The 15,747-nt window shown below is 41.9% G+C and overlaps 1 protein-coding gene across 30 annotated transcripts in view; it reads left to right on the forward strand.

Moving 5' to 3' along the window:
* The window catches only part of Add1 (adducin 1 (alpha)), a 58,645-nt gene that overhangs the window by 25,261 nt on the left and 17,637 nt on the right, over window positions 1-15,747 (forward strand). For all 30 annotated transcript variants that reach the window (NM_001331080.1, NM_001331085.1, NM_001331082.1 and 27 more), the window contains 8 exons: window positions 2,400-2,614; window positions 5,766-5,928; window positions 6,904-7,055; window positions 11,268-11,348; window positions 11,566-11,715; window positions 14,364-14,507; window positions 14,595-14,693; window positions 15,260-15,436. In NM_001331080.1, the coding sequence (NP_001318009.1) occupies window positions 2,420-2,614; window positions 5,766-5,928; window positions 6,904-7,055; window positions 11,268-11,348; window positions 11,566-11,715; window positions 14,364-14,507; window positions 14,595-14,693; window positions 15,260-15,436 (1,161 nt within the window). In that variant the 5' untranslated portion in view covers window positions 2,400-2,419. The remainder of the gene's footprint in view (window positions 1-2,399; window positions 2,615-5,765; window positions 5,929-6,903; window positions 7,056-11,267; window positions 11,349-11,565; window positions 11,716-14,363; window positions 14,508-14,594; window positions 14,694-15,259; window positions 15,437-15,747) is intronic.

Genomic DNA, 15,747 nt, shown 5'->3' on the forward strand with positions numbered 1-15,747 from the left:
ATTCCTATGTTCTGCCCTTCTTCCAATAGATAAATATTTTTTAATGTTTTATTTTACTTTTTGATTACAAAAAAAAAGGCAGATAGTACCTCGAAAAGGACATCCAAGGCTGATCTCTGGCTTCTATATGCTTTCCCCACACAAGTGTGCCCTTACCCCTATATGCACATACACAAAATTAAGAATAGGAAAAAAAAATCAACTCTCTAGTTTTTGCTCTGTTTACTGCTGTAGCTGGCAATGGGACCTGGGAGGATGGAGCCGATAAATGAGGCAGACTAGAGTCTCATGCAGTAGCCAGTAGACATTTATTTAGAGCATTGGACAATTTATCCTCTGAGGGTAAGAGGTGTCATATCAGTAAAGTCTGCAATCACAAGGGAAAGTTGCAAAAGGGAAAAATGTTTTTCCAAAGAAGCAGTTTACAATAGCCACTTGTAATGCATAATCTGAAACAAAATTCTGTCGCTCACTACGCCTGGGAGGGGCGTGAGGCACATTCCAAGAACAATTCCTTGTTTCTGAAGAAACTAAGGTCACAACACTCTTGTCTTGGTTTCTTGTAGATTTCTCACAAACACTCAGAAATCTCACATGATTCCATTCTTCCCTGTTCTAACACTACCCTAACTTATTCTTTCCTTTTTTTCTCTTTTCTAGACAGGGGTGGCCATTGTGGTTGCTTGACATTGTAGAATTGGCCCAGCTATCTTAGTGTCCTATGGTTCTTTTCCCTTGAGGAGGAGAGCAGAGTGCTCTGGTCCAGTGCCGATGAAGCCTTTGAAGCCCAGGGATTTTTTTTTAAGCCCTAAAAGCATCTAACAGGAGGATGAGAGATTCTCATGTTTTGAAAAAGAGCCACAGAACATAAATTTTTGTTGCAGAACTTTATTCATTGTTTGACTTTAAAATTACACCTACACTTGCTGGGGGTGGTGGTGATGGTGCATACCTTTAATTCCAGCACTCAGGAGGCAGAGGCAGCAGGATTGCTATGAGTTCGAAGTCACCCTGAATTAGAGTGAGACCTAGTCTTTAAAAATAAAACACAGAGTCCATAAAATGGCTCAGCAGGTAAAGGTGATTGCTGTGAATCTGAAATATTGATGATCTGGAGCTTTTGATAGAAAGATAAAACTGTCTTCTAGAAGTTTTCTTCTTCCATGTATGCCTTCCTGTGTGGCTACTCTTATGATAGTCATTACAAAGGTCAGTACCAGGCCGTAATAAGTCTGTGGTAGTTAAAGGCCAGTCCTCTCATCCATGACCTTCCCATCTTTCTCTTTTAAAACTCCTGTGTGGTTGTGTGAGTGTGCTTGGGTCCCTGAGAAGTCAGAAGAGGGAGCTGACACTAGTAACTAGTTTTTAGCTGCAAAGTGTGGGTTTGGGAACAAATCTTGGGTACATGGGAAGAGCCCCAAGCTCTTTCTACCTGCTGAGCTGTCTCACGCCTCAGCTTCCGGTCTCTCGAGGGGCACTGTTACCTGTGTCTCATGGGTTTGCCATGGCTGCACTTGTCATCTTTGTCATGTATGGTACAGTTCCGAGACTTTAGGAACCAAACAAAGCTCTTGAGCTACATTGCTTTGGTTTGAATCTCAGTCCTCATGTTTTTCCCACTGAATTAATTTTTTGTTTGTTTTGAGACACAGTCTTATGTAGTCAGACTGTCTTGGAACTCACTAGGTAGCCACGATGACTTTGATTCTGGATCCTCTTGTACATCTCAAGCACACTTGGGGTTCAGAGGCAGCCGGATATGTGTGCATTTGAGACTGGCCTGGTCTACAGAGTGAGTTCCAGGACAGCCAGGGCTACATGGAGGAACCCTGTCTTGGGGGAAAATACTGCTGGGAATGTAGACATGATTATAGCCAGATGTCTTCTTATCTTTAAAAATGAGGAAGGGTGCTGGAGTGATGTGGTGATGCAGTTTGAATCCAAGTACTCCAGGGCAAACCTGGTCTCCAGAGTGAGTTCCAGGACAGCCAGGGATATATAGAAAGACTATCGCAAAAACAGACACACAAACAAAACAAAGCAAAAGAAAAAAAGAAAGATTTTGCTTTAACACTTCTAAAGTCTGTCAATGTAGGATAAATATAAGTGTTAATTATCATAGAGTCAAGTTTAAATTTCTTACCCCTTTTGCATTTGTCAGAGGACATACATAATAGCATTGTTAGGTTGTTCTATGCTCTAATAAACAATGGCTAGAACAAAATACAGCATTGATTAGTGGCGGGAGGGAACGATTGACCAGTCATGTGCTCCTGAACCATGAAGGAGCCAGCATATCACCACATAGAAGCATGCACTTCTCAGGCTGATGTTCTCATAATGAAATCCGAATGGGCATTGATTTGAACACAAAAATGTCTTTTATTTTCATTCTGTAGGACCCTAGGAAAATTGTGCAATGAATGGTGACACTCGGGCCGCAGTGGTGACCTCACCACCTCCAACCACAGCCCCTCACAAGGAGAGGTATTTTGACAGAGTCGATGAGAACAACCCAGAATATTTGCGGGAGAGGAACATGGCACCAGACCTTCGTCAGGACTTCAATATGATGGAGCAGAAGAAGAGGGTGTCTATGATTCTACAGAGTCCTGTAAGGAAAACTTTGTTCAGAACAAGTTTGGCCAGCTTCCTTGTGATTCCTGCGCTCTTCGGCCTGTTGTTTGAAAGACAGTCAGTTCTCATCACTCAGCACATCAGTGTTCATGTTTATAGAAACTTGTTGAAAAATTCTGTTTGGTTTGTGTTAGCAGACATAACTAGAAGATTTTATAATTATAAAGGGTAGATATTAATTTCTACTTTGAACTGTCTTCACTGTTGGTCCAAAGTGTTTTTATAAACTCTTTGTAATTGTACATTTTAACAATGTAAAATCCACAGTTTTCTTCAAAATACAGGTCAAACATCCCTATTTCAGAAATCCAAGACAAATATTTTAAGCATTACCATGTTGGTTAAGACATTTGGATTTGACAACATTTGAGACGTTTGTATGATCAACTGATAAAGCCTGTGCAAATACTCCAAAATCTGAAATAATTCTTGTTCCAACCCTAAATATTTGGAATAATGGACACTCATTGTGGCCTTCACTTGTTCTTGGTCACAGCTAAGCTAATAAATTGCACCTGACTGTTACAGTCAGCACTGAGGGCCACAGTCGTACCTGGCGAGTGTCTTCTGGATGACATGTAATTACAGTAGCCTTGTCCTGGCAGCTTGTTCCTGTTGGTTATGTTACCCTGTTGTGCTGCAGTTTCCCCTTCCTTCCTTCTGATCTGGTTTTGCTTTGTTCTGTTAGTATTTTTGGAAGGTGTCATTGACTTTTAAAAAATGATACTGTCTCATATGCTATGAGGACATACAGATTTGAACTGGGGACTTACCAGTAAACAAGACTTGTGAAACATTAGCAGAAGGGAAGAAAAGAAGTATTTGAGATTACTGAGGTTTGCCACTTGAATGGTAGAAATAGAATAATGATTACTGGATCTAAGCTTAATGAAGGACACTGGGCTGCCGAGAAGGTGAGGAGGAGCGGTGGGGAGTATTAGAACCACAGTGGAGCAGAGCAAAGGGTGCTGTGGATACTAGAAGGTCTGAGAGTCCACTTGTGGCTTTGTGTTGGTCTAGAGCGTGACTGCAGAAGTGAGAGGCAGAGGAATGGAGAGCACAGGAGAAAGGTCTAGCTCAGAAAGGTTGGAGTGTAGATGCTGAACCGTCAGGGTTTGTTACCACAGCAGTCCGTAGGAGCCTTGGGCAGTTACTGCTGGCTGGAGGTAAAACCCAGGTAACCATGTAGGTATCTCAAGGCCCTCACTCATCACTAAGCCAGCTCCGTGCCAACCATCCACAAATGCTACCTGAAATGCTGATAGTGTGGGAAACCCTCATAACCTGCTCTTTCCTTGCTGCATCTTTGTCCTAAACCATAGATATGTTTGTATATTTGGAAAGCATGGGAACAGATTATTTGCCTTTTCAGATTGAGGATTCATGAGGACAGGAAGCCTTTTAAACTAAGACATAAGCATGTTACTGTGTTCAGCTGTTTGTTTGTTTGTTTGTTTGTTTTTAAAGTAGTTCCTTTAGCCCAAGCTGGGTTTGAGCTTGCAGCCGTGGTGACCAGTACCCTGTGATGTTCAGTGGAGGGCAGCTTATTGAGTCTTTGTGCAGTGTTTTTATATGTACCCCATGCATTACGCATTGATGACAAGGACAGATCCTTAGCTGTGCTTTGCCGAGTTACTGCTTTCATCCTCGTTTTCCCTCCTTCACTGACTGACAGAGCGATGGACACTGACTTTTCATGAAGAGGTGGACCTTGGCTTTGCAGAAGGCTCTTAGCCAAATGACTAGCAGTCATACATTTGCTGTCTCACACGTCTGAGAGATAGGTGTTCTAGAGAGCTCTTTGACATAGTCTTTCAGTATGTTTTCATGTTAAGCCATGAAAACTACATTTAAGTTTAATGTGGAATCACTGAATACTTACAGTTAGATGGATCATCCACTGAATTCATGTTTTCATCTGAGGTATCATTTATAATTATTTGGAAAAAAGATTTATTTCTTTTAAGCTGTGTGATCAGTTATAGCAGTTTGAGGGAAGATAAAATACCTGAGCCAGGTGTGGTGGTGTGCACCTATAATCTCAGTATTCAAAAGCCAAGGCAGGAGAGTCACTGTAAATTCAAGACCTATTTACATAGACAGTTTAGGCCATAGCTACTTAGCCTATAGCTAGGTAGCTATGAGGCTCTGTTACAAAAAAACCAAAACCACAACAACATAGAAAAATCTGTCTTATTAAAATAATAACTTCATGTTAAAATTATTATCAATCTACTGAATGTTTTTGCCTAATTTAGGATTATTTAATAAAAGATGGTTTTTTCTTTTCTTTCTTTCTTTTTTAATGCTTTGACAGTCTCACTAGCTCAAGGTGGCCTTCTTGCTTCAGCCTCCCAGATGTTAGAGCTACAGGAATGTTATCATGCCCATGATTTTTCTTCTTCCGGAGGAAAGTTGTTCTCTGCAGGGTCTCCTGTAGCGGAGGCTGCTCCTGCACTTGCTCTGTAGCTGTGTAGCCTAGGGTGACCTAGAGGATAACAGGTGTGCACTGCCATGCAGTTCTTTTCTACTTTAACAAAACAGTTTCCTATTTTGAAGAAAATACAAAAAAGCACAGAGTAGAATATAAAAGTTATCAGTGATCTTGCTCTGAGAATTGTAAGTAGCGTTTGGTATACTTATAATCTTTTTATAGTTTATATTTTAATTTTTTCTTATAAAAACTGACTACATTGCCTTTTTACTCAAAAACATATCAAGAACAGTTTTATGCCATTTGATTTTAAGCTTTTCCTGTTAAATGCATCTGTGGAATTGCCAGCATGTTGAATCAGCTTTTTAATTTCTGAAATGTGGCCTCCTTTTTAAAAATCTGTGATGCTGAGATTAATTACCTTATGAATAAGTCCTTAAATGCATTCCTTATATTTCCTTAAAATAGATTTCCATTAGTGGAATCCTGTTCTAAGTTTTAAGCTTTTATTTTGTTAAATTACTTATAAAAAGGAATATATCAGTTCATATTCTCAGAAGTGAGAAGGCCAGGCCACTGTTTGCTGCTCCAGCACTAGATGAAAACAGATATTTATCTGTTGGTTCCACACTTGCTCTAATAAAATAATAGCACTCCCAGTAGATAGTGTGTGACATCTTAATATGTGTTGTAGGCCTTCTGTGAAGAGCTGGAGTCTATGATACAGGAACAGTTTAAGAAGGGCAAGAACCCCACAGGCCTGCTGGCATTGCAGCAGATTGCAGATTTCATGACTGCGAGTGTACCAAATGTCTACCCGGCAGCTCCTCAAGGAGGAATGGCCGCCCTGAACATGAGTGAGTAGTTCTTGGCTTTGTCTGTGGTCTGTAACCTTCCAGATAAGGCTCTGAAGGGTTCTCATGTGAGCCGCGTGAGTATGTGCATATGCACTGGACAGTATACAGAATTGAGGGGTCAGGTTTTTGGGAGGGTGGGTAGAGGGATTGAGACAGAGTTTCTCTGTGTAGCCCTGGCTGTCCTGGAACTTCATTTGTAGAGCAGAGATCGTCTGCTTCTGCCTCTCAAGTGCTGGGATTAAAGGCGTATGCCATCATCATCCGGTAAATAAAACTATAAAGTGCCCAACAGTGATCAAGGAATTATCATCAGTTCTATGCATTTTCTTTTATCCAATTACTCAGAACTACATTACTAGCGATGATTGCTGTTGCTGCCTCATTTTTATCCACCACAGTCCACCTTTCCTTACACAATCCTCGAGTCCCCCTTTTCACGTACCGATCGATATGCCACTGTCTGAGGCCTGATCAGAACACTGATGCTCTCTGCCATGTTGTCTTGTGACAGATGTCACCTATGTGGTCCACTTCACTGTCCCTGATTACTCACTGAAGTAACGGAACACGATTCAGAGATATTTCAAGAACCAAACTGCCGGCTCTTTCAGATTCATATCTTACAATGATGAAATACCTGTAAGACAAACTCTCCAAAATATGGCTTCGGTTTTTCTTACAGTCTAGTCGTTAGGCGTCTCCTGCCATGACAGCCCCCAGCCAGAGGCTGTACATATGCTTCTAATCTATTTTTTACTGCATCTCACAAATTACACTACAGTTTTGTTATCTATTCTTGAGCTATATATTCATGCCAGAGAGAACATTGTCTTTCTGTCATTGAAATTTCTGAAATTTTATGGTTTAATATGGACAAAAAATAGGACTGTGGTAATTGATTTATAGTCAACAAATAAAATTTTAGTACCAATAAAATGTATAAAAAAGTTTGACCTGTGTTTTTCTTTATTTTAGGTCTTGGTATGGTCACTCCTGTGAATGACCTTAGAGGGTCGGATTCTATCGCATATGACAAAGGGGAGAAGTTACTGCGGTGTAAACTGGCAGCATTTTACAGACTGGCAGATCTCTTTGGCTGGTCCCAGCTTATCTACAATCATATCACAGTGAGTACTCAGACTGTAACCCAGTGGTGCAGCTCAGACCACAGAGGCTGTAGGGTGAGCAGCGGCTTACGTGGCTGGCACCATCTTTTCTTGCAGAGTTTATAATGAGTGTTTTTCCAAATTATAAGCCATTCCTTAAATTCATTTATGACTTACAGATCTAAGAATAACAACATTTTCTACCTGACCCCTTGTTCCAGCTCAGGTTGTGTGAGGGAACAGCGTGAGCCCTGCGGTGGACTTTCTTTTTCTTTTTCTTTTTCTTTTTTTTGTTTTTTGTTTTTTTTTTTTTGTTTTTGTTTTTTTGTTTTTTTAAGACAGGGTTTCTCTGTATAGCCCTGGCTGTCCTGGAACTCACTTTGTAGACCAGGCTGGCCTCGAACTCAGAAATCCCCCTGCCTCTGCCTCCCAAGTGCTGGGATTAAAGGCGTGCGCCATCACTGCCCGGCCTCCTTCTAGGCTCTTAAGGCACTGACAACTTGCTTTCTCTTTCCTTTTTCTCTGAATTTCCTTTCCTTTGACTTTAAAGCTTGTTTTAATTTCTTGTTGGTTCCTCCCTCCAACCCTGGATTTTAAGAACCTTACTTTTTGTTTGTCTTTGTTTTTTGGTACTGTGTGTAGCCCTGGCTGTCCTGGAACTCACTTTGTAGACCACGCTGGCCTAGAACTCAGAGCGCTGTCTCCTTCTGCCTCCTGAGTGCTGTGATTAAAGGCGTGTGCCACCATGTAAATATTAGAATAAATATAAAAGCCAGAGCTTCACTATTTTAAAACATTTATTTGTGTGTGTGTGTGTCTGTCTGTCTGTCTTCCTGTGTATGTGCAGATGCTCAACAAGGCCAGAGGATTGTGTTGGATCCCTTGAAACTAGAGTGTTAGGGCGTTGTAAGCGGCTCTGTGGGTGTAGGTACTGAACTTGGATCTCCTTGGAAGAGAAAACAGCACTCTTAGCCGCTGAGCATCTCTCCAGCCTCCACTTTTACTACTTTTCGAGGCTGGTTTTAACTCAGTATGTGACCCAGACTGACTCCAACTTGACAATACTGAATTTTTAAAATTATCATCATAATAGCTGCTTATTGCAATGAGTATACCTTCTGTAGGTGTTACAGAGGTCTAAAGAAAAATTCATAATCATGCCAGTACTGCTATTTTTTTGGGTAGCAAATGTTATCAGTGCTTAGACTGCTTAAGCCTTTTCTTCATATACTCGTGTGGAGGTTTCCACGTGTGAACTTGTAAGGAGTGCTTAGTTCAGCTCCCTCCTGGGCCCAGAGGAATGTGAAATCTGAAGTTGTGGTCTAGTGCTTTCCTGTTAGCAGTGTGGCGTAATCCTTACTGCAGTTGCCAGGTTGCCTCCTCTCTGTCTGCTCACTCCATTGCTGTTAGAATGCAGTCTTGTGTTTCCAGGTAGCAGTGGCACCCATCTGTTCAGTCGATGGCATAGTTGTCACAGGAGTACCAGCTCTATAAGCAGAGCTGCTTGGTACTCCCTCTTGTGGGCCTGGGACCAGGAGCAGTGTCTGGCGCTGTGTTAGTTATGCCCTGAACTATTCAATGGTGACCAGCCCTGGCTGAACCGAAATTACTTTAGGAGAATTGTGAAAAAGAACTCAGTAGAAACCTTTGGTAGCTGAACAGTAGTAGGTCCAGTTAGTTTTGGTCATTTTCCACTGACTGTGTGCTGGCCTTTCCAGCTAACTGGACTGGACAGAAAGCTCAGATGGAGATTTGATGCTGACTGATTCTAGGCAGATGGTAAGCTGTGATAGGAAATGTGGCGCCCGGTGCTAACTGTAGCTGATTTGTGTGTTTTTAAGATGCTGTGTATAACTCACCCTGTTGTGAATACTATTTTAGTAACTTTGACTTAAGCTTATAAACCTCTCCCTGTGATTTGTTTGGCATTGACAGAATTAAAATGCCAGTTAAATGTTTACTGTTCTGCCTATAAGTGATTTGCTTGGTTATTAATACAGAGTTTAAAAATTCAAGTTACCAAAAAGATCTTATTTTATGAACTGAAATCAGGGAGTCTTTGAAGAAGAATCCATCCTTCCCTTTTGGCTTTTTAAAGTATTTTTAGAGTATTTTGGTTTTGTTGTTAAGATTTATGACATCTATATTAGATACCATCACACCATCCAGATATTATTATGTAGATACTTAACAGGAAAGAAATATTAACAGAATCAGTGCAAAAACAAGTGCTGAGAGTCCTTTTGTCCTTACTCGGGAAGAGGGTCAGGGATTTTCTGCTCAGGGATTTTATAGTGCTGACAGGTGTTAGAGGCTTGGAGAGGATACATGGACTTAGATCTTTAAAGTGGCATCAGATTTAGAGAAGCCTCGGAGAAGGGAAAGGACAAGCCAGGTGGCCCAGCTGGGATGTTGGCCTGAGGATCCTCTCCTGGTGATTCTTAGCTGGTGCACAGGCCTTTCTGTCCCGTGTTAAGTCTCAGCACCTGTACAACGTCACAGGGGATTGGCTCAGCTCCAGTCTAGATTCCATGGAATGCTAAGCCCTGAGGTGATAGTCTGGCCAGTGCATTGGATGTGGGGGATATAGTATCCATCTCTGTAGCAGGCAGCCCACCCCTTCCTCCTGAGTGCTGGGGTGGGCTTGGGTTTTAGGAGTGGCTGAGGGTCTGAGGCTGTCCAACCTCATTACAGAGGAGGGGTGGTAGACAAGGGCACTGACAGAGACCACCACTGAAGAAATCTGCTCTGAAATCCTTCTTTCATTTAATGTCTGAATTCTGTGTGTAATACCTTTTGCTTTAGACTAAGTTGGATATTTTAAGTGTTTTCTGTTAAAACATGTAAACATGTTACGCTTACAATTAGAATTGTATATTGTTATCTTTTGAGAAAGGGTTGCACTCCATAGCTCTGGCTGACTTGGAACTTGCTATATAGGTCAGGCTGGCCTCAAGAAAAAAAGAATAAAAATGGAAAAAAATCAATATAAAATGAACAAAATACAAAAAAATAACTTTATCTTTACAGAAATATGGACTATTTTATAGCATGAAACTTGTCCACCTATTAGTAACCAGGAAATCAAGTCTCCCCATTGTCTCCTCTCCCCTTCCACTCCCTTTCACTCCCTCTATAAACACTGTACCCAAGCTTAGCAGATGTGTACCATGCTTATGTCTCCTTCCTGAGCCTCTCTCTCTCTCTTGCTGTGTCTGTCTCTGTCTCTCTCTCTCTCTCTTAGACAGTCTTACCTAGGGGGCTCCTAGACTTAGGATCATTCTATTTTAGCTTCCTGAGTGCTGAGATCACAGGCATGTTTCAGCATGCCTTCCTTGTAGAAGCATACTTAAGTCTATCTGAAAACCCTTTCTTATCAAAATGAGATCTCTTTTTTTCTTTTCCTTTATTTTTTTAACTGGGGAAGATCTCTTCTTTTTTACTGCCATATTCCTGCTGTTTTGATATACGCTGGGTATATTGTTCCTTTCTGTGCTGAATGAGTTGGAGAGAGAGAAAGAGAGAGAGAGAGAGAGAGAGAGAGATACATACATACACTGTGAATGATGCAGAGAAACCAGAAGGTTATGATATTTTGGTATCGGGACTTTCAGAACTGTATCAAACATTGAGGAAAGATTGTACTCATATGTGAATGTTCTTCTGTCTTCCCATTGTTCTCCAGGTTTGTGTATTATCAGAAATTTCTATCTATTATATGTGTGTGTGCCTGCTTGTCTGTGTGTACACCATATGTGTGCAGGTATCCACAGAGTCCAAACTGGGGTTGGAGCTCCTGAAACTAGAGTTAGAGGTTGTTGGGAACTTCCAGATATGTACTCTGGCAAGAGTATCAAGTGCTTTTAATTTTTGAGCCATTTCCTTGAAAAACCAAAAAAAAAAAAAAAAAAAAAAAAGATGTTTGTTTCATTATCCTACTTCTGAGGTTTGGCATCGTTTTGCCATTAGACCGGCGGCCTCAGAATAACCTCACAATGGCCCGGCAGTGGTTGAGTATTGAACTGGGTTGTTTGGCTTGTGACCAGTATGTATATGGTAAGTTAAATTTCTGTACAGTAAGTGTTCAGATCGCCCTAGCTTTGTGATAGACTGTATGCTTTAGTTCCTACCTAGTCATTCACCTGTGACTTTGTGTCCTGTAAGTGACACAGGTAGTTTTACCTCTGTAAAAAAAAAAATCACTTCTGTGCTGACTCAGGCATTTTCCCGTAGACCAGAGTGAACTCTGAGCAGGAACACTTCCTCATCGTACCTTTTGGACTTCTCTACAGTGAAGTGACTGCATCCAGCTTGGTGAGAGTACCCTTTTCTTTGGCGTCAAGTTTATTCTATTAGATCTTTAAGTGTCCTCACATCTAGTTGCAGAGCCCTACTGAACATATACAAGTATGGTTAGTTTAGGAGGAACCTTTAAAAGAAGTTATAGACACTTATTCTTTGCTTTCAGGTTTTCTAGTAAGGGTACCTGGAGGTCTTCTTGGTATTTAAAGGTTTGCGTCTTTATTTGCAGGTTAAGGTCAATCTACAAGGAGATATAGTAGACCGTGGAAGTACTAACCTAGGGGTGAATCAGGCGGGCTTCACTCTGCACTCGGCAGTGTATGCTGCGCGACCAGATGCCAAGTGTATTGTGCACATCCACACCCCAGCGGGGGCAGCGGTGAGTATGCCATGCCGGGAGCTCTGTAGGTCCCATTATGTTTGCTTATTTGCTTTTGTCTTTGTTATTTCAAGACGGTGTCTCACTATGTATCTTTAACTGTCCTGGATCTCACTCTGTAGACCAGGCTGGCTTCATATTTGCAGAGATCCATCTGCCTCTGCTTCACAAATTCTGGGAAGAAAGGCATGCGCCATGGTTGCCCAGCTTTCTTCGTAGGTTTTAAAGCTCTGACTTGCCCTTGCTTGTTGTAGCAAGTTCATAAGTCTAAACTGTTAAATATTTTATATATACATGCACACACACACACTCGCGCACACACAATGTTTGAAGCTGGTGAGATGGCTCAGCAGGTAAGAATGTTTACTTCTCGAGTAAAAGAACCTTAATTCAGATCCACAGAAAAGCTGTATGTGGTTGCATGCATGCCTGTAACCCCATCTCCGTGACAGGCAGAGGCAGGAAGATCACTGGTTCTTGATGGCTACCACCTCAGCTCTAGGTTTAGTGAAAGACACTGTCTTCAGACGCTCCAGGAGAGGGCATCAGAGGTGGAGGGCAGTGGAGCAGGACACTTGCTGCTCTCTGGTGCCGTGCTGGTACTGGCACCTACCCCGCCTCCGCTCTCACAGACATCACACACAGTCACACACAGGAATAAAGCAACTTCTCAACTGTTCGCCTTTTCTATTTTAAAATCTCTCTCTTTCTGTGAGTATGTATTGCTGGGGATAGAACTAAGCCTACATAATTCTAACCCTGAGCTATACCCTCGGCTTCTAGTTTGACTTCTTTCCCCTCTTCCTGCCTGCCTGCCTGCCTGCCTCCTTCCCTCCCTCCCTCCCTCTCCCTTTCTTTTATAAGATCGACCATTGCTCTGTATCCCTGGCTGGGCTGGAACTGCATAGCTACTTGTAGCAATTCTTTTGCCTCAACCTACTGGATAAGTCTCTGAATACAGTCTGTGTTGTCTTTGAACAGGTGATGATTCTCCTGCCTCAGCCTCTCAGTGTGAGGAATACAAATCCATACCATTGCAGCTGGATATGATCCTTTTATTTTTACTTTTTCCTTACCTTGTTTTTTGAAACAGGCTCCCACTGTGTAGCTCTGGATATCCTTGAACTCTACAACTTAGAATGTGTGATAGATAACTCATAGACCAGGATGGCCTTGAACTCACAAAGATTCACCTGCGTTGGCCTCCAGAGTACTAGGACTAAAAGCTTGAGCCACCATCTCAGCTTAAATGAATGTTAAAAATTGGCATATTCGGGCTGGAGAGATGGCTCAGTAGGTAAGAGCACCCGACTGCTCTTCCGAAGGTCCAGAGTTCAAATCCCAGCAACCACATGGTGGCTCACAACCATCCGTAACGAGATCTGACTCCCTCTTCTGGAGTGTCTGAGGACAGCTACAGTGTACTTACATATAATAAATAAATAAATCAAAAAAAAATTGGCATATTCTGTAACAGATTTGAGGGAATTTTAGGAAACATAAAAGCTGGGTAAATGTTTGTTTGTTTGTAGTACTGAGGGTGAAGTGCAGGCCTTTTGCAAATGAGACATGCTCTATGCTGAGCTAGTCCTCAAATCTCTTTTGACTTTATATCTGGAGTCAGTTTTACTCTGTAACCAAGGCTGCTTTTTGAACTTGTGATCACTCTGCCCCAGACTGTGAGGAGCTGGGATAACAGACAGGCCCACCCCACCATGCCTAGCTACTGAGAATGTTTTATTGAGACTCAACTTTACTTTAAAAATGCTTTACTTAAAAACTTTACTTAAAAACTATATTGCTGGGCATACTGGCACACACCTTTAATTCTAGTACTCAAGGTAGAGGCAAGTGGATCTCTGTGAGGTCAAGGCCAGCCTGGTCTACATGGTGAACTTCAGGACAGCCAAGCCTACATAGTCTCAAAAAAAAAAAAGAAAAAAAGAAAAAACCAAAACCAAAACCAAACTACAACACTTTACTATATTTATTTAGATAAATATAGAGGAACTATAAGTATGTAATTGTCCATTTGGTTTTTTTTTTTTAAGATTTATTTATTTATTATATGTAAGTACACTGTAGCTGTCTTCAGACACACCAGAAGAGGGCATTAGATTTCGTTATGAATGGTTGTGAGCCACCATGTGGTTGCTGGGATTTGAACTTAGGACCTTCAGAAGAGCAGTCAGTGCTCTTAACCACTGAGCCATCTCTCCAGCCCAATTGTCCATTTGTTATAAATTACTTTTTATGAAACTTTCAGAGACTTTTCTCTTATCTACAGCCTAAAATAAAACATGAACAAAACCTTAGCACTTGAAACTTTTCCCCTTGAGACACTGTCCTCAGAGGGCCTGCTTTGTGTTCCTCTCCCTAAACCACGGCTTGTGTTACTAAGCACTGACTGGCTTGGCATGTGTAATCTCTGCAGAATCCCAGTCATGCTCTCTCTCCCAAGTTCCCCCAGCTTCTGTCAGGGCCTGGAAGTGAAGAATAAAGCTAAGTTTATGGGTTCATTTGTCTCCAACAAGAAAATGAAATTAAACATACCCCAGTGTCATTTTATTTCTGTGAGGATGCACTCATGGGTCTTGAGTTGCTGTTTAACTGTGGCTTTTCTTTGTCATGGTGACCGTGGTGTCTAGGTCTCTGCGATGAAGTGTGGACTCTTGCCTATCTCCCCGGAGGCACTTTCCCTTGGAGATGTTGCTTATCATGACTATCATGGCATTCTGGTTGATGAAGAGGAAAAAATTTTGATTCAGAAAAATCTGGGCCCTAAAAGCAAGGTGAGTGTCATCTTGTGGTATTCAGTTGTAGAGCCTGGAAGGCTAAGTCTTGGTGCCTTGTTACACAGCTCCCGTGCCTTCCCTTAGGTCCTCATTCTGCGGAATCACGGACTCGTGTCAGTTGGAGAGAGCGTGGAGGAGGCCTTCTATTACATCCATAACCTTGTGGTTGCATGTGAGATCCAGGTAGGCCATTCCATTTAGCTAATGGTTTATGGATGTCTCTGGTGTTCCTGTGGGTTTTCTAATACTTGTCTTGCAAGAGTGAAGCTTTGAGCAGTCCTTTAGCCATGGTGAGCTCGTGGTTTGGAACTTAGGAAAGATTGCTGGGATTTTCATTTCTAATTTTTCATGCACACATGCATGCATTACTTATGGAGGTTTGGTGTGTGCTATAGCTTTGTGCATATTCTCTCTCTATTACTGCATCTGACAGTCACTATCCTTTGAAAAAGCTAGAGCAGAAACCTAGAGGTGTTTTGCTTCTCAGTGTCAGTATTCCTCATACTGCTCTACTTGGCCTCCAGTCCCTGCTGGCCCTGCCTTCAGTCCTGACATTTGTCATGGAATAAGGGAACGTTCCCATTTCTTACTACTGTCCATATTTTGTCATTGCAAAGGAAATCTCTGAAAATGCTCCATGTGCTTCACTGCTTTCTGTGGAGCGCTGCACTGCTCTGCATTCTCTGCGCTCATCTGCTTCTCTTTATCTCTGTGGAATCAAGCCAGATTGTTTGTTCTTTTTTGAAAAGGTTCGGACTCTGGCAAGTGCTGGAGGACCAGACAACTTAGTTCTGCTGGATCCTGGGAAGTACAAAGCCAAATCCCGTTCTCCAGGGACTCCAGCAGGGGAAGGCTCTGGATCACCTCCCAAGTGGCAGATTGGGGAGCAGGAATTTGAAGCTCTTATGCGGATGCTCGATAATCTGGTGAGAATGTTGTTTATTGTTCTAAAGCTCAAATGTTTTTCATAGCAGTCAAAATGGCTGTCTTCATGTGTATCTGAGTGCTGTCTTACTAAAAAGTCTTAACGAACTACCAGTTTATAGTTAGTAGGCTAAACCATAATAAAATATGATATAAAGATTCTTTTTAAAAATAAACTTATTGCCGGGGCAGTGGTGGCGCACGCCTTTAATCCCAGCACTTGGGAGGCAGAGGCAGGTGGATTTCTGAGTTCGAGGCCAGCCTGGTCTACAAAGTGAGTTCCAGGACAGCCAGGGCTACACAGAGAAACCCT

This window comes from Mus musculus, chromosome 5 (genome assembly GCF_000001635.26).
Source record: "Mus musculus strain C57BL/6J chromosome 5, GRCm38.p6 C57BL/6J".
Taxonomy (NCBI): Eukaryota; Metazoa; Chordata; class Mammalia; order Rodentia; family Muridae; genus Mus; species Mus musculus.